Here is a 25,857-nt window from a genome sequence, read left to right as displayed (position 1 = left end):
GCAAATCTCTTAAAACTTTGGAAACAATTTCATATTCACTTAAGGATCCTCCACAACATTGTATTCCTAAAACAATTTCATTAACTCTTTCCATAAAAGCAGAAATTCTTTCATCTTCTTCCATTTTCAAGTTTTCATACCTGACCCGGTAACATTCTAGTTTTGTAATTTTGACAGTGGTATCTCCTTCATTCAATGTCTCCAATTTATCCCAAATAGCTTTAGCAGTAGATCGGTCTTATAATCCCATGATTTGATAATCTGATAATGCGCTCAAAAGTGCTTCTCTTGCTTTGCAATCATTTTCTTGATCTTTACCCAATGTTGGTGGATTAGGTTGATTCGGAGTAGGACCAACATAGCCATTCTTTGTAACTTCCCATATGTCTCTTCCAATGCAATTCAGATGTGTCTCCATTCTAATCTTCCATATACCATAGTTAGTTCCATCAAGTTTAGGACTTTCCTTCCTGAAAATGTTTGTTGCCATAGGATCTCCTCAAGATGTTAATCTTCTACAAAAAGAGGACTTGGCTCCGATACCAATTGTTAGGAACTGGAAGGGCAACTGAGAGAGGGGGGGCGGGGTGAATCAGTTGTCAATGAATTTCAACACAATTATAACTTAATCAAACTTGATACTTAATACCGGTAAACCAAACTTATTGTCGATTAACAAATTAGCAGTTAATATCAATACTGGTGAAACTTAATGCATGAAATAGAAAGAGAAACAACATCCACAACACATAACATAGATATTCTGACATGGAAACCCTGTAAGGGAAAAAACAATGGTGGGAAACCCTACCTACAATCAGATGATACTACTGTAGATAGTATGTGTATACAAATGGGGTCTGCACATGCAAAAAGGCCAACCGCCTAGAGCACACTACTCAAATGGGAGTCACAATGACTACAGTAGGATGGTTAAATCCTAGAATAATGCACTGCTCAAAATAGCATCTCCAATGCTGGATTCAGTACCGGTTAAGCTCTGATAAACACCTTCAAACCTTCCTTGAACCCTCTCTATGATCTACTCATATGATCTTGAATATTCGCACATACCATGTTACAATACCATACCATATAACCATATCCTCTCTATCATCTCACAAATGAGATCTAACATATATACAAAACCTAAGACCAAATGTGTAGGTCGACTCACTAAGAATATTACAATTAATTCAATTACAAATAAGTCTTGATGTGATGCATCATGTCGTCTCAATACATTTACAACAATATCCAATCAATAAATCATCTCCATAATGTGCCATGCTGATTTGGAATAGATAATGCATACCGGTCCATAACCTAGACCAATCTGCCAGTAACAACAAATATATCAACCCGATTAGACCAATAACCAAAACACCAAAACCAAGTATCCAAACCATGTCTTCGACATAATAAAGTGATCTCCAAATGATAACAAGTCATCATCAGTGTTGGTGAACCATATAACCTGTCGGTGAGCATATATCGGTGACTGTGCATAAGTCACTGACCTTGCCGGTGAACACAATGTGTCAGTTCAACAGTAAACCAATATAACCATAATGCTAAATCAACAATGTAGATCTCCAGAAGGATAAGTGTTGACATCAATGACAAAACTAATGCAACACATCCATAATACCAACAAATTAAACAAATATGCTTTACTTATTTAATAATTGTCTAAATTTGGTTAAGTGAATTAAATCAAATAAATTGAATAATTTATTTAATTAATAGGAGAAGAGGGTTATGATGAATTAATTAAATATTAATTTAATTAATAGTTGAACAAAGGTTAAATAATCAAATAAATATCAAATATCTAATTAATTAAGTGGATAGAAATGGGTGTCTACAAATATGTATGTATGCATTCATACATACATACATACATAGATATATATGTATGTACATATAGATATATATATCTATCTATGTACATGTGTGTGTGTGTGTATGTGTGTGTGTTGTATGTATGTATGTATGTACACACACACACGCATATTTATATCTATGTATGTTCCTATAAATACATATGTATGTATACATACATACATACATATACATATATATACAAATATATACATACATACATGTATGTATACATGTATGTATATATGTGTGTGTATGTATGTATGTACACACACACACATATATACATACATACGTGTGTGTGTGTGTGTGTGTGTGTGTACACACACGCATCTATGTGTGTGTCTGTGTGTTTGGACCTTTGAGAATTGACAATATTTAGAAATATCTTTAGAATATTTTTGGTATGTTGTTAGGGAATGTGTTTGCAAAATATTAATAAAAGAAAGTATACATCCTAGAATGATTATGCAACCTTATATTCATTTTAGAGTACCAAATTGAAGTATTTGTCTAGCTCTTATCCTCCTTGTAATGCTTCTAGGATGAGCATATATAAGAGATCAAAGATGATGAAATAGATGTCAATAAATGTTCTTAAATAAAATTAGATAGTATCAAATTACGAAAACATTTGTTGGGTGAACTTACAACCATTAGTTAGAATGGTTGGAAGTTCATAAAGTTTGAGTTTAATTTTTTAAGTTTTTTTAATTAAAGACGTGACTACTAGGTCAATTCTATGCATTAGAAATGAAAATAAATAACATATGCATTGGGACATGTGCACAAACAGATGTAAATAATGCATGTTTTATATATATATGTGTGTGTGTGTGAGAGAGAGATGAAAATATGTACATATAGAAATAAATAAAGACATAAGCATTAAGTAATACTGCACCATTTATCAATATACTCATAAAACTGTTCTCAATCCATTACAGTAAGTGTGAAAGAAGTATATAAGTTCTTATAAAACCAGTCTTTGTTCCATTCATACACTTACAAAGTCTAACCGTCCTGAAGTTTAGGACTTTTACAGAAGCACCTTCATAAATTAGGTACACAGCTAAGGAACGCTAATATTTTACATATTGCAGACTGATATTCTGAGATAAGAACATCAGGTCAATTCACATAAGAGTGCATGCATTTGCATTCTCTTCACTAAACATAGACCCGTACACTTCATCTGGGCGGTTAGGGTTGATTCCAGTATCGAAAGACTCTTTCCTCATAAACCCAAGTGGTGCTTTTTTGTCATACGTTTGTGCATTCACAACATGTTGTGTTACAGAGCTGTAGGGAACGTATGGCCATATCTCTGCATTTTTCCCTGTGGCTTGCACTTTCCTCAGAACCTTGCTCGGTTCAATGTATCCAGTAACTGTAACTTTTTGCAGCTTTCTGTTTACATCCACTGTTTGAACACCTGCTCCAGACAAAATAAAAAACAGGAAAATTATACATATCAAAAACAAATAAAAAAGATTTGAGTTTAGGTTTTTGGTCAATGGAAAGCAAAAGCTGTCCAAAGATTTCCTGATAGCAGATCCTTCAATTTTAGCACTTTTTCTAACAGAGTAATAAGGATGTCTGTGGTTGTTACCTGGCATGCGTTGGAGGGCCTTTCTTACTTTGAGCTCACACCCTTCAGAGTCCATCCGGATCACTTTCAGCTCAACCGTCTGCATTCCATTCAAGAAACCTTTTAATATTCACGATATATACCATAGGCTCTTCAATTTCTACTTAAGAAACAATGCTTACAACCCAATAAATAAAAAGTCATGAAATTTCCATTTGATACTGAGATTTTCTGAATTTAATTTCTTAAGATTTTTTGGCGTCAAAATTTTATATCATAGTTTATGATCTGTTGTCACGATGAAATAGTTATGGAAGAGAAAATATGTATTTTTTCATCATCAATCTTTTGAATGATATTCTATGATCACCAATATTTTAGATCATACTTTATAATCTATCGATGAAATAGTGGAAAAGAAAACTAACCCCTATTCTCCTTTCTAACATTTTCATCCTCCTAATAGATTATTAAGTAATAATTTTTAGTCTTCAATATTTCATATTTGTGAAGAAAATGATCTATTTTTTCATCATCAATATTTTGAATCATATTTATGATCATCAATATTTTACATAATACTCCACAATCTATCATCAAAATGAAATAATTGAAAAAAGATTCCTTATTGTCCTCTTAACATTTTCATCTTCAAAACCTGCTTCGAAACTTGACGATCAAAAGAATCTTAAACAATTTGATTGTGAAATATATCAAATTTATTTGAACAAATATGTAGAAAGAATGAATAGGTTAATCTTAAACAATTTGATTGTGAAATAAATCAAATTTATTTGAACAAATATGTAGAAAGAATGAATAGGTTACCTGTAGTGTCATCTTCTTCTTATGTCTTGTAGCACGCCGAAATAGATCTGAGAAATATTCTCTGGAACTGCCCTTCTCCTCCTTGGGCTTCGAGTGCGTCATCGCCTTCGTGTGCGTCATCATTATTCTGCTCTGCAAAATATTACTTCTGAAAGCAAACAATAAACCTTGTGTTGGTAGGCAGAATATTTATTGTGATACTACTACATAAGACTCCTTTATGAACATATATATAGGCTACTTAAAATAAATATCATACACCGTCGTCGACTGACAGTCGCAGGTCACACATAAGGAAAAAAGGAAAACAGGAGCAGCCTGGTCGGAAACTGGCTAATTAAAGTCCTGCAGCTTTTTCGACACCCATAATGATAGATTTGATATTTTTTGGATTTAATAGGAAAAATTGTAATGAAGATGTGCTTTAACGCCATAATCTAATAGAGAATTGGCACGTGGAGAATTCTACTTGGCCACACTGGTCATGGCACCTCAGATATCAGATACCTTTGTGATACATGCACTTGCTTTTGTGGGTGCTTGTAAATGAATGAGTTGAAACTTGAATACTTGAAGTAAGGCAAGTTGTATGTAACATCAATTATTCATTGTCTTGAGCCAACATTAGAATGAAGTTTTCATAATAGGATATTCCAATTTTCGGGATAGTAAAAGCAACGAATCTAAAATGTCAAAAATTATAAAATACTTTCAAATGAACATCCACTATCAAATTAAGATCTTTGACATCATCACTATCTTTGAATGAAGGTATTTAATTTAATTTTTAAGAGTTTCATGTTTAAAATGTTTTATGAAAGGGTCCTTCATATGAAGGCCCCTTTGATGCCATCTTCTTGTTGTTCAAAAAATATGTTTTGAAAGAGTTGAATCATCAATTTGAGTCACTGTGACATGAAATTTTGTTCCATTGTAGATATTAGAATAATATTTCATAAAAGTTTGATTTGTTATCTATTATTTAATAATTATTTTTTCTTTTTTTTTAGTGAACATATATTTCATACCAAACATAAGGGTCTCTTTCCAAACACATGGAAAAATACAAATGGTATAAAAAACTTTTTAAAATGTGTACACACTTTATTGAAATTCTTTGTTTCAATAAAAATGGAAAATACAAAAAAAATGTGTTATAGAATAAAGACCCTATAAATTATAATTAATGTGAATTAAAAATTAATTAATAAATAAAATATTATGAAAAATATGTATGTACTCGATATTAGTTCTAGTGATTTGCGTTTAATAAATTTAGTTTTTATCTCATTTCTAATAAACACATGGTGTGAAATACACTCATTAAAATAATATAATCTAGAAATACATAATTATGTTCTACATACATGATCTAAAAAATAATTAATTCACATCATCTTCAAATTCTAAATGGTTTGTTTTTTATAAGCCATAAAAAGTGAAAATTTTGTTAAAAGTTTTGATTTCAATGTCACTTTTAGGCCAAAAAGTGGTACATACTATAGTGGGATTAGCGGAAAGCCCAAAATTATGTCAAAATTTTAGCTAACAAAATAGTTTTGAGAAAAAATGTTTCACTTAAAACTACATGGCCCCTATGTCGTACAAAGAGTTCCAATTGAATCTCTTTTAGTAAAAAAAATGAACTCGAAATAAATTTGAAATAAAAATTTTAATGGATATCAATTTGTATTGAAAATTTCAATTGAAAGGGTTTCAGCCAAAATTCTTTCAATTGAAACTATCTAGCTAGTAGCCCAAGTGGAAGCTTAACCCTGTATTGGGGACAATTCAAAATACAATTATCTCAAAATATTTTTAACCAAGGGTATTTTCATGAATATTTCTACAAGTTCACTTATGATCAGAGTTTGAGCGTGGGGCTCAAAGATTTTTTCTTTTTTCTTTCGTAGGTTTTTGCACATGGCCCTCTCTTGGAAGCTATCTTTTGATGTAAAATCTTCCTTTCGAAGATGCAGTGATTTAGGGAATCTCCTTTACAAACATTAATGAAAAGTATGGTATTTGATTAAATAGCATCGTTATCGAAGAAAGTTCTTCACAAACTACAGCTTTTTGGTCATTGAAGGTGAATGGATGTCTTGCATGGAGTAAGCACATGCTCGTTCTTATGATTCAACCTGATACTATAGAAGAGGATTTCAATTATTTGACCAATCTGAAAGAATAATGGAAAATATTTCATATATTGATTCAAATGGGATGAATTTTACATTGATCAAAAGTGGCTATATAAAGCCATTATTTGCCTAAAGAACTACCAAAACTCCCTTATGGGAGCATAACTTTCCAACAACTAACAATCTAACTATTTTAACTTTTTTTAACTATTAACCTAAAAACAACCTAATTAATGTAAAACTCCAACATTCTTCGCCTTATTACATTAATTTGAACAAGAGTGGAACATTGCAATGGTTTTGAACCCAACCCTTATGGAGACTTTGATGAAGTGCCTTCACCAATATTCAATAATTTAATGACAAATGGATCAAAGTGAGTGTAATAGAAATGGGAAAAGTGTATGAGATATACTTTTCACCATTACAAGGATAACACACCTTTACAATAATGGCTTGGATGCATGTGCATGTAGTGTAGCAACAAGTTGTCATAGCTTGGATATCTCTAGTATTATGATCAAGTTTGTTTGAAGGTAGAGGTGAATTTCCATATATGCCCTCACAAGGATGAGGTCATTACAAAAATAATGTCTTAAATTTGATGTACAATCCTTTGAGACATGTCATTAATCTAGCTTGTAATTGTAAAGAAATAAAATTCTTTACATCAATTAATTTTCCTCACTTAAATAAATATTAATTAACAAGTATAACTTAGACAAATTGATAAATGTAAGATAATAAATACAATAATTAAATTATAGGAATTAGATACTTCTCATTGAAATTGATGATGGTCAAATGATGGTGATGATGCACATAAGTGATTCGTATATGTTATAAAATGTATGCACATTTTTTTATGAATATCTTAGAATAATCTAAACATGCACAAAAACTTGATATTAGATCCTTAACATCGTAAGTTTGATTTGCTTTCCACAAATTTATGTTTTTATTGATAAAGTGGGTTTTTCATGTGATTTTTTTAGCAAATAACTAATCTAACAATTCATATATCCACACTAAATTTAGAGATTGTAATTGAATTTTAGAATTATGTAGAGAAATCAAAATCTATGTATCTAAAATGCTAATTTGTCTATTTTATAAAAAATAAAATACACTAACCAAATACAAATGTGAATGAATTAATCTTATGTTTCATAATAAGAAATCTTATGATGTTGAGGATGTAGATGTGGTGACATTTATTTTCCAAGTGCCCTTGCTTAAAACCTCCCTCTTTCCCCACTTTGAAGACTTAATGGAAGGAAGATGAGAAGCGTAGACAAAGGTTGAAGGAGAAAATGATCACATTACCATACTATTCTAGCCTAGGTTAATTGTAACATCAAAGCTGGAAAATAAATAATTGAGAAGCACAAACAATTTAAGTTAAAGGAGAATAGATCAAAATAACATACTAATGTAGTGGAATACTATAAATGTCAAAGCTAGAAAAAAGAAGATTGAGAATATTGGGGGATATAAAGACTTGTGTTATGGTAAACTATGAAAAGAGGTGGACACTTGATGTATTTCTCTAAAATAATCACTCTAACTTCTTGTAATTGTGTTTTAAGATGCAATGATTGATATTTCTAAAAAAACAACAACCAAAAGACTCAAGTGCTAGGAGAGTGATGACTTGCTTGGTTGATTGGTTGAGCTACTAGGATAATTTAACCTAGAAAGAGGCAATTTTATAATATAAAAAGTAAACTTTAAGTTTTTAAAAAGTGACAAATAATAAGAGCATGGTAAAGATATAGTTTGTGTTAGAGTATAGGATTATCCTTAGTCTATGATGTATGCATTTATAATTTTAAGAACTTATAGAACCATTATCTATGTATATGTATATGTATATGTATATGTATATGTGTATATATATCTAAGTATATATGTGTGTGTGTATATATATGTTTGTTTATATATATGTGTGTGTGTGTGTATATATGTGTATATATGTACACACACATATAGATATATGTGTGTGCGTGCACATATATATAATATATTTACATATACATATACGTATGTGTATGTGTATGTGTATGTGTATTTGTGTGTGTGTGTGGTGACTTGATAGTGGATCTTGCAGCTGGTCATGCAATGTTATCTTTGATGGATGGATTTTTCGCGAACAACCAGATAAAAATTGCACCTGAAGATCAACACAAAACAACATTTACTTGTCTTTTAGTTGAAACTATCTAGCTAGTAGCCCAAGTGGAAGTTTAATCCTCTATTGGGGACAATTCAACAAAAATTATCTCAAAATATTTTTAACCAAGGGTATTTTCATGAATGTTTCTGCAAGTTCATTTCTGATCAAGGTTTGAGCGTGGGGCTCAACAAATTTTACTTTTTTCTTTCATAGGGTTTTGTACATGGCCCTCTCTTGGAAGCTCTCTTTTGATGAAAAATCTTCCTTTCAAAGATGTAGTGATTGAGGGAATCTCCTTTACAACCATTCATGAAAAGTATGGTATTGGATTAAATAGCACCATTATCGGAGAAAGTTCTTCACAGAATAAATGTTTTCAATATTTTAATGTGAATGGATATCTTGCAAGGAGTGAACACATGCATGTGCTTGTGATTCAACTTGGTACTATAGAAGAGGATTTCAATTATTTGACCAATTTGAAAGAGCAATGAAAAGTATTTCATATATTGATTCAAATGGGATAAATTATGCATTGATCAACATTGGCTATATACAGCCATTATTTGCCTAAGGAACTACCAAAACTCCCTTATGGAAACATATCTTCCCAACAACTAAAATTCTAACTAATTTAATTTATTTAAGTATTAACCTAAAATTAACCTAATTAATTTAAAACTCCAACATTCCCCCCCTTATTTCATTAATTCGAACAAGAGTGGAACATTGCAAGGGTTTTGAACCCAACCCTTTTGGAGACTTTGATGAAGTGCCTTCACCAATATTCATTAATTTAATGACAAATGGATCAAAGTGAGTGTAAAAGAAATGGGAAAAGTATATGAGATTGTAGGTCAACAAATTTGTCACTGTGATTGATTCTCCAAATATGACCATGTTTGTTCGAAGAGAAATGACAACCATTCCAACAGTTGGAAATCTTCCTTTGCATTTGAGATGGGCATCTCCCTCGTATGAAGGGTTTTTTAGGATTTTTGTGTGCTTTTTACCGAAAGTACAAAAAGGAGACAAAACTAAACTAAAGAAAGGTGAATAACAAAAACTGCAATGGCAAACATACGAACACCAAATAGGATTTCACAAATGATGATAGATACAAAGGGGATTTAAGCACAAAACAAGTTTTAATTTGCAATGATCATGAAAGAAGGGTGACATATCTCAATATACGAAGAGATGGGTAACTCTAGCACATCAAAACCAAGATACCAAAGCTTGATCATGTTTCATTACATCAATTATATGAATTATAAGCATTACAATAGATGACAAATGATTTGCACATAGACCAAAGATATCACTAATTTGACATACAAAAAATCAGCAATAATAACTCAAGAAGCACATCTAGAACATACGAGCTAAATGCATTCTTTTTATTTCCATGAAATTATACAATCCCAAGAATTCTTTTGTACAAAGTGTAAACACAAAAGTAATTAAACTATTTATTTGATCATTTCTCCATAGTCTCCCCCCTGTATGAGTATCTCCCTTTTTTTACAATGCATAAGCCTTGTATTTATAGGCTTGAGAGAATAACTACCTTGTATCCACTTAGCCTAATTACTTAGGAAAACTTCCTAAAACAGTTACTTAGGATAACTACCTAAGTGAACGCTTAGAGTAACTACCAAATTGAAGACAACTTAGGATTTACCTAACTTTTATAGAAATTAAGTCCAAATTCTAACTTGTAGTTACATGAGTGACATGGTCACTTTTACAAAAGAATAACTTGAAACCTTATAAATTTGGAAGAAAGTTAAAAGTTGTTAGTTTTGTTGGTGTAAGAATCCCATTTTCTTCCAATGCACAGATCACTAACATCAACTCCACTATCTTTATTGATCATCTAACATGGAGGAGCATATGCAATAAAAACACTTCTAGTACAAATTGTTTCACATACAAACCATCTATCTTACCAATAATCTCTTATTTAAATAAAATCATATTGGCATATTTAGATTGAGCCATTATAGCATGTGAGAGAAAGAGTTGAACCACTTTTAATGCATACATGACAATCATCTTCATAATTGAGAGCTTCATCACAAGAGGCATATATAGTTTGATTGTATGTAGCGATCCTTAAAATGCATCTAGAATTTGTCATAACTTGTCACACCATATCTGATCCACCAGATGATACTTGAGATTAAATATCATAATTTGTTCACCACTCTTAATATTTTTAACTATTTGTTGCTTATAAAAAGTGAATAATGTAAGAAGCATCCACATTCATCAAAGTCATGTAATAAGGAGTACAAAGTTATATCCCTTTCTTGCAAAAGTTCAACATTTCCTCTGCTCCATAGTTGAGTGTAACTTCCTCTGTCATGAACCATCACCACTCGTGATTTGGATGCAATAGCCAAATTTAATGATCAAGGTTATATGTAAGATAAACATGGGTACCTCCAATTTACCAAAACAATCCATTTCTCCACCACTTCTATAATGTGATTCATGCTGCCCATTTGAGATCTTAATGCAAATTTTTTGTAGGACTAATTGGTGTAGTGCTCCTCAATTCACCTCTTGAGTCTTGAGTGAGTTGTTGAATACTGACTTGGCTCCTCAAGACATGCATTCCAATTACATTTTATGTCAATCCTTTCCTTTTGTTAACTCATAGAACAACTTATCGATAATGCTTTTATCTTTGTTTATTGGCCTTTGAAGAACTTTTGTTAACTTTAAACTTCTGAGCCGTCAACTTTTTCATGGTGATATGGAACCTCGTCCGTGACATAAGAATGTTTATGAACCTGACGAAAAGGCCAATAAAATCAACTTTGTTTTCACCATGGTCTTTTGAGATACTTGTTAAGTAGTCAGAGTGTGTCAACAAGTCCAATCACTTACTAACTTTTGTCTAATAAACTCATTAACTTAGAGATGGCAAAAGTTGCATAACTTTTTCTTGAGCCAATATTTTACCATGAAATTTTGTGAAGATGATAAAGATGAGCACTCGCATAAAGTCATTTCACACCATCTCTTGTGGATTTTTGAAGATATTTCTTGTGATTTTTCTAAATTTGCAGCATTGCTCTTTAAGGTCTTTGGTTGTGACAACTAATGAAGAGATTTTGACTAGGAGATTCACAGTACAAAGGATTTGACAAAAAAATTAAAATTTGTCAATTTTAAAAAAGCGCCAATAAAGATGTATTTTTCACCATTACAAGGATCTAACACACCTTTACAATAATGGCTTGGATGCATGTGCATATAGTGTAGCAACAAGTTGTCTATTATATTATGGAATTAGTGGGACCCAGAAGCATAAAGAACATCTCTATTCATTTGGCCATCATCAATTGCAATGCTAAGCATCTAATTCCTTTAATTTAATTAATGCATTTTTTATCATTCATTTATCAATTTGTCTAATTTGTCTAAGTTAAGTTATACGTGTTAATCAATATTTTTCTAAGTTAGGAAGATTAATTGATGTAAAGAAAATTATTTCTTTATAATTACAAGCTAGGTTATTGACATGTCTCAAAGGATTGTACATCAAATTTAAGACATTATTTTTTAAATGATCTCATTCTTGTGAGGGAATATAAATAAATTCACCCCTACCTTCAAACAAACTTAATATTAGATCCTTAAAATTGTAATTTTGATCTTCTTTCCACAAATTTATGTTTTTATTGATAAAGTGAGGTTTTCATGTGGATTTTCAGTAAATAACTAATGTAACAATTCAATTATCCAAACTAAATTTAGAGATTGTAATTGATTGTAGAGAAATTCAAAATCTATGTACATCTAAAATGCTAATCTATCTATTCCATAAAAATAAAATACACTAACCAAATACAAGTGTGAATGAATTAATCTTATGTTTCATAATAAGAAATTTCATGATGTTGAGGATGTAGATGTGGTGACATTTATGTTCCAAGTGCCCTTTCTTGATACCTCCCTCTTTTCCCCACTTTGAAGACTCATTTTAATGGAAGGAAGATGAGAAGCGTAGACAAAGGTTGAAGGAGAAAAAGATCAGATTACCATACTATTCTAGCCTAGGCTAGTTGTAAACATCAAAATTACAAAATGAAAAAATGAGATGCACAAACAAAAGTTAAAGGAGAATAGATCAAAATAAATACTAATGTAGTGGCATATTATAAATATCAAAGCTAGAAAAAGGAAAATTGAGAAGTTTGGGGGATATAAAGACTTGTGTTATGGTAAACTATGAAAAGAGGTGGGCACTTGATGTATTTCTCTAAAATAATCACTCTAACTTGTTGTAGTTGTGTATTAAGATGCAATGATTGAGATTTCCAAAAAAGAAACAACCATTTGAAGGACTTGTACTATGTGAGTGATGAATTTCTTGGGTTATTGGTTGAGCTATTAGGATAATTATATGAATTTATAATTAAATTAAGAACTTATAGAACCTGTGTACATGTACGTGTACGTGTACGTGTACGTGTCTGTGTCTGTGTCTGTGTCTGTGTCTGTCTGTGTCTGTGTCTGTGTCTGTGTCTGTGTATGTGTATGTGTATGTGTATGTGTATGTGTATGTGTCTGTCTCTGTGTCTGTCTCTGTGTCTGTGTCTGTGTCTGTGTCTGTGTGTGTGTGTGTGTGTGTGTGTGTGTGTGTGTGTGTGTGTGTCTGTGTCTGTGTCTGTGTCTGTGTCTGTGTGTGTCTGTGTCTATGTCTGTGTGTGTCTGTGTCTATGTCTGTGTCTGTGTCTGTGTCTGTGTCTGTGTGTGTGGGTATGTGTATGGGTATATATGTGTATATGTATCTGTGTATATATGTGTGTATGTGTGCGTGTGTATGTGTGTGTGTATATGTATAAATGTGTATGTGTATGTGTATGTGTATGTGTATGTGTATGTGTATGTGTATGTGTATGCGTATATGTGTATATATGTGTATATGTATCTGTGTATGTGTGTGTTAATATATATGTGTGTATATGTGTGCATGTGTATGTGTGTATATATATGTATAAATGTGTTTGTGTGTGTGTATGATGTGTACACATATTTGTATATATGTACACAAATATGTGTGTGTGTGTGTACAAGTGCATGCACGTTTGCACACGCACACACACACAAATATATACATATAGATAGGTGTGTGTGTGTGTGTGTGTGTGTGTATACATATATACTTGCATATACATATGTATATATACATACATATATCCATATATGTATGTATATGTATGTGTATATATATACATATATATACATATGTACATGCATACATGTATATACATATGTATGTACACACACACACGCGTGTATGTATGTATGTATGTATGTATGTACACACGTATATCTATATCTATGTATATGTATGTGTGTGTGTCTATGTGTGTGTGTACATGCATCCATACATATATATAGTTGGACCTTTGAGAATTGACAATATTTAGAAATACTTTTAGAATATTTTTGGTAGGTAGCAAGGAAATGTGTTTGCAAAATATTAGTAAAAGAAACTATACATCCTAAAATGATTATGCAACCTTATATCCATTTTAGAACACCAAATTAAAGTATTTGTCTAACTCTTATCCTCCTTGTAATACTTCTAGGATAAGCATATATAAGAGATCAAAGATGATAAAATAGATGTCAATAAATTTTCTTAAATAAAATTTACATAGTATCAAATTATGAAAACATTTGTTGGGTCAACTTACAACCATTAGTTAGAATGGTTGGAAGTTGATAAAGTTTGAATTTAAATTTTCAAGTATTTTTAATCGAAGACATGATTACCAGGTCAATTCTATGCATGTAGAAATAAACATATGCATTGGGACATGTGTACAAATAGATGTCAATGTTTTGAATAAATTTATATCGATATACCTATATGTATCGATAAGATGAAAATATGTATATATAGAAATAAATAAAGACATAAGCATTAAATATAAATAATAATGCACCATTTATCATTATACTCATAAAACTCTTCTCAATTCATTACAATAAGTGTGAAAGAAGTATATAAGTTCTTATAAAACCAGTGTCAGTTCCATTCATAACCCTACAAAAGCTTTAAGAGTCCTGCAGTTGAGGACTGATACAGAAGCACCTTCATAAATTAGGTACACAGCTAAGGAAAACTAATATTTTACATATTACAGACTGGTCTTCTCAGATAAGTACATCAGGTGAATTCACATAAGAGTGCATGCATTTGCATTCTCTTCGCTAAGCATAGACCCGTACACTTCATCTGGGCGGTTGGGGTTGATTCCAGTATCGAAAGACTCTTTCCTCATATACCCAAGTGGTGCTTTTTTGTCATACGTTTGTGCATTCACAACATGTTGTGTTACAGAGCTGTAGGGAACGTATGGCCATATCTCTGCGTTTTTCCCTGTGCCTTGCACTTTCCTCAGAACCTTGCTCGGTTCAATGTATCCAGTAACAGTCACTTTTTGCAGCTTTCTGTTTACATCCACTGTTTGTACACCTGCTCCAGACAAAAAAAAAAAGCCAGAAAAAATCATACATATCAGAAACAAATAAAAAAGACTGCAGTTTTTTTGGTGCATGGAAAGCAAAAGCTGCTCAAAGATTTTCTGATTGCAGATCCTGCAATTTTGGCACTTTTTTTAACAGAGTAATAAAGATGTGTGTAATGGTTACCTGACATGCGTTGGAGTGCTTTTTTCACTTTAAGCTCACACCCTTCACAGTCCATACGGGTCACTTTCAGCTCAACAGTCTGCATTTAATTCATGAACCTTTTTAATGATCACCATATATACCATAAGCTCTTCTTTTGTATTTAAAAAAATTATGCTTACAACCCAATAAATGAAAAGTCATTTCATCAACATTTTGGATGGTACTCTATGATCATCAATGTTTTCTATCATATTTTATAATCCATCATTAAGATGAAATAGTGGAGAGGAGAAAACAATCCCTTAATTCTCTTTTCTAACATTTTCGTCTTCATAATAGATTATAAAAGTAAGAATTTTTGGCCGTCCAAATTTCATACCAGTCTATGATCTATTGTCAAGAGAAAATGATCTATTTTTCATCATCAACATTTTAGATCATATTTATGATCATCAATGAGATCTTACTCTATAATCCATCACTAAAATGAAAATGTTGAAAAGAAAAACGATTCCGTATTCTCTTCTAATATTTTCATTTCATGATAGATTATAAAATATGCTCTAAACTTGATGGCAAAAAAAATCCTACACAGTAAAATATATCAAATTTATTTGAAGAGATGTGTAAAAAGAATGAATAGGTTACCTGCAGTGTCATCTCCTTCTTATGCCTTGTACCACGCCGAAATAGATCTGTGAAATATTCCCTGGAACTGCCCCTCTCCTCCTTCGGCTTCGAGTGCGTCATCGCCTTCGTGTGTGTCATCATTATTCTGCTCTGCAAAATCAAATCTTCACTAAAATATTACTTCTGAAAGCAAATAATAGAAAATATTTGTTGTAATACTACTCTATAAGACTCCTTTACGAACATATATATATAGGCTACTTGAAAACATATCATATACCGTCGACCGACAGTCGCAGGTCACACATAAAGAAAAAACAGGAGCAGCCCCGTCGGAAACGGCCAATTAAAGTCCTGTAATTTTTTCCCAGCGTATAATGATTGATTTGATATTTTTTTTGGATTTAATCGGAAAAAATTGTAATGAAGATGTGCTTTATGCTACTGGGTCCCACTAATGCCATAATCTTATAGAGAATTGCCACGTGGAGCATTCTATTTGGCCACACTGGTTATGTCACCTCAGATATCAGATATCCTTCGTAATATTTGAGATTTTCAATACATGCGCTTGATTTTGTGGGTGGTTGTGAAAGGATTGTAATCACCCGTGAGTTGAAACTTCCAGTAGGAAATCGAAGGGAAATGTGGTTGGATTAGAACTCTTTGTAAGGCTATTTCTTTATGCCAGCACACACAAAATAATATCTAAGATATTTGTTTTAGTTTGGTACTGTATTAGATGGAATCCTACCCAAAATGGAGGGGAAGAACCTACGGTGAAGGTGGTGACATGTGTCAAAAGGCACATCCCACAATTGGGTTATGATGACACGTGGACAAGTGAAAGGACCAGCCACTGATTGCCCTTTTAAGCCAAGATGGAGATCAAGTTGTCCAATGTAAGTGTTGTCAAAATATGTAAGCACTATATTGGCAAGGTCTAGAGAAACCCACTATTCCTCCCAAGTATGGGATAAATTAATTAGCTATCACATATTAAATAATAATAATGTGTGATTAAATTAAAATGAGAAATCTAAGGTAGGGATTGAGTTTTGTTGAGAGTAAGGTTGTGATTGTGATCTTTGAAAAGGATGAGGTTGAGATCATATCTTAAACAAGAGATGCAATGTGTCAAGTTTCGGTCAAGATGTTTTTATTTGTTGTAGGGATGTAATGGAAGAAGCATTTTGTTTAAGCTATTGTACAAGAGTGTAAATCAAGGAGACAAATAACTTCACTTTACCATTTGAACCAGAACATTTGCAGATTAAGTACTTTCAACTTTAGAGTTGTATCCTTTAAAAAGAGTGAACTGACAACAGGAAGTGCCAAAGTAAACATAATGGACCTTGTGAGTTGATCTGTTCATTTTCTCTCAAATCCGATTTATATGATATTTAACAAAAGATTTAATTCCTTTGATCTTTTTGATAAGCACATTTACTCTATTCATTTTATCATAACATTTAATCCATATACACAATATTAAAAATCTAAAACAAAGTAAAAGAGCTTGCGACGATCAGAAAACAGAAAGATTTATGTAAATAAAAAATTGGTTAGAAAGTTTTCTGCCAACAGAAAACATTAATACCTGATTTAGACATGAAGAGAGTACTAAGTGCATATTAATGCCAACTTTTTTATTTAAGACATGGTATTTCCAAAGTCCATTAGAGTTGGTTACAAAGTTTTCTATCAGAAAAAAACATTGGATAAACAAAAGATCAAATAATTAGATTTTAAAAATTGGCATGAGGATCATCATGAAACAAAGGATAGATGTCATTTTGTTACAATGTAGGAAATGAAGGAACCTGGGAATGTAGAAATAGAAAAAAAATTCAAATCTTGACTGTAACAGTCAAGTTCCGATCCAGAATACTAAGTTTGTAAATGTTTTTAAGAAAGATCAAATTTCATGTATTGCAGGCATCTTTCTAAAATAAGGATGACAGAACAGGAAAAGTGTATTGTGTTGGAAAGGCCAGCACCCATTATTGATCCTATAAGCAAACAAATTCAAACACAACAAAAGCCACTTTGCAGACTTCTAATCGCAGGCAAGGAATTACTATTGCTATCTATGGTCCAAACAATGTTACAGTTGAAACATGCTCCACATACACAAATCCCCACTGGAAAAAATCATTGCAAATAATCTACAGCGTCCCTAACAAGAGGTATCTTATAATCTAAATCAACCACCATTTGATAGATGTTGTGCACCACAGAGTTAAACCATGTATCATCCATCAATCTTCACCATAAATTTTGTCTATTTTCTACTGCTAACAGTTGTCCTTTTCATAGCACACACACTAAACAATGATGTGTGATCTGTCGAAGCTTCTTGAAGTGATTGTGAGCGAGTTTTTTTATCTTGCACACAATCACTTTCAGAAGCTTTGACAGATAATCTATGGATTGTGGAAATCTCATTTCTTTGAATGATGAGTGATGTCCAAAACCATGTTAGAGTTAAAAATCGTAACCAAGCATACGAAACAAAGATCAATTCCCTTGTGCACTTTTCATTAAGATTTCATTAGGATCTGAATAAAATTGCATTCACTTTTCCCAAAGAAAATCATGCTTTGCAAAATTCACAAAAACATAAAATTTGCATGCACCTAATTTGAAATCTCCTAGAATTTAAGATTATTTCTTGTATTTACATATGCAAGCACTTCATTCATAATGGTTATGATCTGCGGTATAGAGGCATTAGGTTTTGCATAAACATTACAAGCATTGAATTCATTGTTGGGTTGAAGTATTGTTATTGTCATGGTCTCAACATTTGTTGTTCTATGTTGTTTTGTTTTGGACATTAATAAAGATTTTCTAGTTAGAATTGTTGTGTCGTGTATAGCTATTTATTTGTTTGAGTGTCTATGTTAGTAGGACAAATAATTTCATTTTCAAATTTCCATTGTGCATTTGATTCAAGGTGGCACATTTCTAAGCATATTTTTTTCTTGACATTGAAGTTTTTTGCATTGAGAGGTTTGAGCATAAATAATGATTCAATTTATCTTCTTCATGAGAGTGTTGTATATGTTAAACCATGTTGTCTTAGGAGAGTGTTGTATATGTTAAACCATGTTGTCTTATGCCAGTTGGATCAAAAGTTGGATCTTGCATTATGAGTCCTTGTGATCAATGTATAGTTTGTGCACATGTTACTTGTATAGGAAGTTGTTTTCTAATAATAATTTTTGTGTTGGTGAATAGTTTTGGATGGGCCTAGCAATTCGAAGTATAGGTACCCAATCTTTGTCAATGAACTTAATATAGTAGTGTGTTAGTTTTTTGTTTTTTTTGGTCCAATTTTTTAATCATTAAATTTTACCCAAACAATATCAAAATCTAGGTGTTTTGTGTATGCTTTAAATATTCCATTTGATCCAATGACTAGACCGTCTTGCATATGCACATATTTCTACAAGGACGTTCGATTTCAAGTTTATTTGGCATGGTAGAGTAGTTGTATGGTTGCATAGTCATATTTTATTGTAGATTTCCTCATACATTCATCAATTGCATAGATAGCATATTATTGTTGTGTACATCAACATCCTTTTTTATATAGAATAGAAAAGGAAAAGTTGGGTCTATTGGTAGTGGTCATAAGAAAAGTTGATTTAGGTATCTTCATTTGTTTATAGGTCACCTATTTGTATTCTATTGAGGATTGAGATAAATTTCATGTCCTTTTGTCACATTGTGGTAGCCAATGAGTAGTTGTCTTTCCAAAAATTGAAGTCATTAACTCTCAACAAATTCAAGTACTGGTTGTGCTCCAGACAGATAACCACAAAAAAATGTATCAAGGTTTCCAAAGTATGTAGTTGTCTTTTGGATTGTATCACGTAATTGTTTGTTAATGTAGCACAAAAACATTGAACCTACTAATGATATATCATCTATAAGAAGTATCCTTAATTGATGGTGATGCTTTGACATCATATCTAGTGTTTCAGTAGTCAATGTAACAAATTTTGATTTTTTGAAAGGTATGTGAAATGTTGAATGTAATGTGGTTTCACCTATGTTGTATGTTGATTTTCCTATATAGGTAGCTATTAGACTGTTGATTTTCCTATATAGGTAGTTATTAGACCCTTTGATTTGTCTAGGTCACTGTCAATTGAATTGTGTAAATGCGAAGAAGAGCTTGGTATATGGATTTTGCAGTGAAAGTCTTTTGAATTCTAGCTCCACCTATCAGGAACAAATACAATGGGGTTTTGATATTTTTTAAAAAAATTATTACAATGTCCATAATGATTGTTTGTTTTCTCTATTTAACATTTGCCTTAATTTTTAATAGTCATTGTTGTCCAAAATTTGTGGGTGAGGAGAAATTTCAAATGCATTTGAAGCTATGCTATTTAGTTTATTGTGATCTATGGTTTGAATATCTACTTGTATGTCATATTGTTCTTCTTGATTAGTTGCTTTAGCCATAAAAGATTGGTTATCAATGTTATTGTCTTCATAGTTTATCTCATAAGTAGCTTCGTCAATGTCACCCCATGTAGAATTTGCGTTGTAATTGAAGTTTACATGATTGATTTGAATTATTTTTTCATGGTGTAAATATGCACTTTCCCATGAGTTGAAATTGTGTTTTAATGTATACTCATTTATCATAAATGGTACATAAAGTAGTAATTGTTCTCTACAATAATTTTCTAATTATCAATATGTTTATTGAAATTGACAAATCCTATAACATTTGGTTTAGATTTGGCTTCAATTTTATTGTCATTTTTGTTTACCCTAAGATGAATTCTACAAGTCATATGCTTATTGAAAAAGTTGTATAATACAACCTCACAAAACCCAGTGAACACATGTATGCAAATAACTTGTCACAACAATGGAAGATTCACAAAACACAAAGATTGCTTTGGAAACCTAGAGCAAAAGAATGCAATAATGATAATTAAAAGGAGATCAAACCTAAAAAGAGAAAACCCTAAAAGCAATTAATAATTAATAATAAATTAATTATTAATATTCCTAAGTTTAGCTTCCTAAATTTAGCTTAAGTGAAATAGATAAAAGGTGACTTAATTATTAAATCAATATGACTTAATTAATTAAGTAAACTAATACCCTTACTCTAACACTGCCCCCTTAAGATGAAGTTAGGGAGAAGCTAAAAAATAACTAAGGAATAGATGCATGAAAGCCAAAATGGGTCCCGGCAACAAGGCTTGATGAGGTACCCAAGTACAATGAAATCTCTATAAAGTGGAGAAAAAGGAGAAAACCATGTGGGAACAAAACTCCTCTCCAAGAAGAGATGAAAGCTCAAGTGGAGGACTAAGAAGCCTCCAAACAAGAATGTTCCAAAAGATAGGAACAAAAGACGAGCATGAAGAATGACTGAAGCATGAAGAAGCTGCAAACACTATCATCGAATGACTGATATGATGCTGAAATAAGAACCTCCTCTGAAACAAAAGATGATCAGGATCAAGAAGACATGTATATGCATGAGTGCGCTCAATGACACTATTGGAATCCGAATTAGATGGAAAACATAAGCAAAACATCTAGAATCCGAAGATACAAATGGCATGAGTACCAACAGTCTGAAGAATTGATCAAATGAAAAAATAGAAGGTCACCTCCATAAACAGGAATGCAAGAGTGTCCATATGGTAAGTATTCCATCTCACCAAAATGCATGGGTAACCAACTACTGCATCTGCCTAGTACATAGGAACAAATACTGATTACATAGCTCACTCCAATGTGAAAACAAGGAAGCATTAGCACCGACAGTAGAACCCCCCCCCCCCCCCATAATGCTGACAAGGGAGAGGTATGACAGGCACACTAAATCTGAAAGCCTTAATGTAGTGCATGAAGAAGAACCAAGAACATCTGACCGTGCAAACATGAAAGTACAAGCAAATACAAAGGGTGTGCAAACCAAGGCACACACGCATGAGAAAGGTATGAAGTCAAACAAAGGAAAACATCAAACCCCCATGGCACTTTATATCATAGTGCGAGTACAATAAGGCACAAAACTGGTGTGCAGGATCCCATAATACATGTGCAATACAGAGGCACTTTATCTCAGTGTGATTACAAAATCATAAGTGCTTAGAATGTCAAAAAAAATATATAAGACTAGAAATACATGAAGAACAACCAAAAAAGGAGTCATCCCACAGAAACTAGAAGTTTTCACGAGCTCATATGTCCAAGTAATTCACTAGAATGTGAAAACAAAAAAAACTTAGTAAAATGTACCTAGAGTAAAATCTGGAAAAATTGCATGGATGGTTGTGAAGAGCTCTAAAACATCATCCCAACGCTGTTGGAATCGCGAAAAACGGAGAAACTAGTGAAAAGATACAAGCTCAAGACTAAAAAAAGCATCTCTGACTTTAAATGGTTGTAGAATGTACTAGAAGAAAACCTAGGTGATGAAACCCACAAATCTAGAAAGTAGACAAAACTAGCTTTCCAACGATATCTCATTTGCCAAAAATTGATATCGTATGCCCATGTTATGGCCAAATGAAAAAACACCTCTTTTAGGACATAAAGAGGGTCAAGAGGACCATGCACAGTTGTTCATACTACTGACGTTAGTAGAATATGCCAAGAATATTCTTTGTCCTGCAAAAAAATCCCTCCCTGCCGGAAAATCGTTGGAAAAATATTTTGTTGCTAGAAAAAAATTTCTACCAGGAAAAATCGCCGGAAATAAATTCCAGCAACCAAAAAAGAGGTGGCGGTGGTCAAGAAAAACATGGTGAGCGAAAAAAGGCCGTTGGGGGCCGGAAGGCGACGTGGGCCGGTGGCGGGGTTGGGAGCCAGTGGTCGGGAGGCGTCATGGGCCAATGGCCATAAGAAACCGTCAGCCTGCTGCAGGCCATACGACTGCAGTCTGTATGAACTGTAGCAAGGGTATGCGCCCCCCCCCCCCCTTTCACTTTTTTTTTTTAACTTTTTGAACACCCCCAAAAAAACTTTTAATTGGATTTTTTAAAAATTTTCTGGAAAAAAAAAAACAAAAAAAAACCAAAAAGGGAAAATAAAAAATACCCCCAAAAAAAATTATTGAAGTGAGTGCACAAGCGGCAGTACAGTCGTACAAGTAAAAAAAATTGCCTTAGAGGTCAACGATGCCCAAATATATCGAATTATATATGAAAATTCGTGGAATCGGTCTCTTGAAGCCAATCGTGACGTCTATTTTTGCCCAAATTCCTCCAAAAAATAGTTTTCCCCCTGGATCACAAAAAAAGTTGAATTTTCAAACCCTCATAGATCTGGCCTCATGAATCAAAAATTGACAAACAAAAGGTCAATCTTGACTATTTGACACATGTCACATTCAATGGTGAGGTCCATATCAACCCAAACTGCACAGAAGACCTGATTTAGGTAGAATCTCCCAATCTAAAGAACAAGAAAGCCTCAGGTTTGAAGCTCTGATACCATGAAAAAGTTGTAGAATACAACCTCACAAAACCCAATGAACACCTGTATGCAAATAACCTATCACGACAATGGCAGATTCACAAAACACAAAGATTGCTTTGAAAACCTAGAGCAAAAGAATGCAATAATGATAATCAGATAATGAATTACAAAAGGGATCAATCCTTGTAAAAGGAGATCAAACCTAAAAAGGGAAAACCCTAAAAGCAATTAATAATTAATAATAAATAAATTATTAATATTCCTAAGTTTAGCTTTCTAAATTTATCTTAAGTGAAATAGAGAAAAGGTGACTTAATTATTAAATCAATATGATTTAATTAATTAAGTAAACTAATACCTTTACTCTAACACTTATAATAGTTTTGGGACATTTTAATTAATAGTCTATTACGGATTTACAAATTATGTTTTTTGATTCATCTAGTTCCTTGTTTAATTGTTTGACAAAATTTCAATACAAATATGTGATCATTATCGTATCTTGTGTCAATAAATATACATTTTCTTGATCTATAATTCAGTGGAAGTGACAAAACAATGTGAGCAGCTTGTTGGGATGACATTTTTTGTAAGTTCAACAAAGCATTTCCAAGTTTTCTTATTATTTTCAGTGTGTCAATATTGTCTTGTTGGTTGTCTTTATGTATTCTTTTAAATTCATACATCATTGACTTGTCCACTTTTTTCATGTAGGAGATACAATACATTGTTCCAACATATGCTTTTAGCACATATTGTGCATTCGTATTTGCTTTCTAAAGTTGTGGGATTTTTTTTTCCAAAGCTATTATTTCATATATATGATGACTTACTTTCTAGGAAAAACATGGGTTTGTGGATTGTTGACCTTAAATCCATTATGTACTCGTCCTTGATCATGTCCACTTCATTTAAGAACATATGGAATCATAATTTGCATTTTGTAGTTTGGAAAAGATGTTGCTCACCATTTAAATTGTGGTTGGGTTCTTTTCCACAAGTGGTTCAAGTATTGTTTTTTGAATTGCTGGGAATTGGAAATTGTATTTGCAAGCTCCTTTTCTTGATCTCCTAAATTGCTTTGTATGATCATGCTTGTGTAGCATGGCTATGCTAGATTGCAGATGTTTAATTCCACAAATGATGTACTTGTCAACAAAGTCTATAATGTTTGTATTGCTATATTTTCCATATGTTGGTGGATTTTTTACCCATATGAGGAAATGATCAAATTCATTTCCTTGATTTCAAAATTTAGTCATAGAGAAATAGTCAAGTACATTTCCAAAGAAAGGGTCACCTGTAAATATCATTTTTTAGTGCATTTATCCTATGTCTATAGTAGTGTGCACAAGTGACTAGATTTTTTTTTATGAGTTGAAACATATCACTTTGATTTTTGTAATAACATTCTTGTTGTTCTAGTGTTGATTTGTGTAAGTTGTGTAATGCTTTAAGTGTGTATGTTAGAGCATCCCAATTTTGTTCAGCACTAATGAAAGTGGGAGATAAAGTAGGTGGTCCTAGTTTTTTATTACGCGAAAAACAGGTTTTGAAGGGATCCTGAAACCCTTTACAAAAGATACTTAAAAGATAAAAGCATTAAGAAACAAGAAAAGACATTCTGCAAAAAAAAAAGCACAGTTCTGGGTATAAACCAACATAAAAGCCCAACAAAACTAGCAACATCCAGCCATAACAGAAAAAAGACAAAATACAAATTACTTAATGTTTTTAAGGGCATTGGCCAAATTTCCGCTAATCCCTTGCAAATCTTTAATACTATCCCTAAGCATAGGGATTTCCTTGGAAGAGGCCAAAGCAGCTTTTTTCATACTCGCCCTAGTCCTTTTTGTCACACCACCAAGAGCACTTTCCACGTTCCTTGCCTCAATAGCATCCTCATCAACATCTAGGTCCACAACAGGTTTGGAAGTGCTGGAGCCATCAAGGAACTTGGCAATTTCCTCCATATTCCTGGTCACAGAGGTAAGGAAATCCAAAATCATAACCAAAAACTTCTTCATGGTTGTTTTTCCTTCCTCCAGCTTACTAATCTGAGCTTCCAACTTCTCCACTTTTTCCTCCATAACCTTTTTCCACTGCTCCTAGTTACTTTCATCTTTCTTTCCCTACTCTTCCTGTTGCTTATAAATTTTTTCCAGATTCTTGATTCTTTCATATACCCACCTATCATAACCCATTCGAGCCTCAGATTGGTTTTTGAGTTTATCCAAAATAATCCCATCTCCAACTTTATTTGTTCCCTGCTCATTTCCTCTTTATCCTTCTCCTGCTCAGTTTCCATTTCCCTTTCCTCCTTATTAATCTGATTGTCCTGCTCCTCCATAGGCTGGCTGTTAACATTACCAATGCTCACGTTGTGGGTAGGGCTATTCTGATTAGAAACATCCTCTGCTCCTCCTTCCTCTTCTTTCCAGCTCTCCTCTCCATCAGACTCATCGGTCTCCATCTCA

General features: G+C 32.5%; 1 protein-coding gene across 3 annotated transcripts; it reads right to left on the bottom strand.

The window, feature by feature from the left end:
- Window positions 1-2,837: 2,837 nt before the first annotated feature.
- On the bottom strand, window positions 2,838-16,158 carry LOC131026963 (heavy metal-associated isoprenylated plant protein 20). Of its 3 annotated transcripts, none has more exons than XM_059213200.1 (3): window positions 15,932-16,158; window positions 3,497-3,575; window positions 2,838-3,319 (listed from the first exon to the last, which is right to left on the bottom strand). In XM_059213200.1, the coding sequence occupies exons 1-3, from the start codon at window positions 16,052-16,054 to the stop codon at window positions 3,021-3,023; spliced, it is 501 nt and encodes a 166-aa protein (XP_059069183.1). In that variant the 5' UTR covers window positions 16,055-16,158; the 3' UTR covers window positions 2,838-3,020. The 3 variants fall into 3 exon arrangements, with proteins under 3 accessions (XP_059069183.1, XP_057812938.2, XP_057812939.1); XM_057956955.2 differs by lacking the exon at window positions 15,932-16,158 and adding an exon at window positions 4,304-4,504; XM_057956956.2 differs by lacking the exons at window positions 2,838-3,319; window positions 3,497-3,575 and adding exons at window positions 14,642-15,125; window positions 15,302-15,380 and having other exon boundaries at window positions 15,932-16,147.
- Between the last annotated feature and the right edge of the window lie 9,699 nt (window positions 16,159-25,857).

This window comes from Cryptomeria japonica, chromosome 10 (genome assembly GCF_030272615.1).
Source record: "Cryptomeria japonica chromosome 10, Sugi_1.0, whole genome shotgun sequence".
NCBI lineage: Eukaryota > Viridiplantae > Streptophyta > Pinopsida > Cupressales > Cupressaceae > Cryptomeria > Cryptomeria japonica.
Note: the sequence above shows the minus strand (reverse complement) of the source record. Positions and strands in the feature narration are given on the sequence as shown.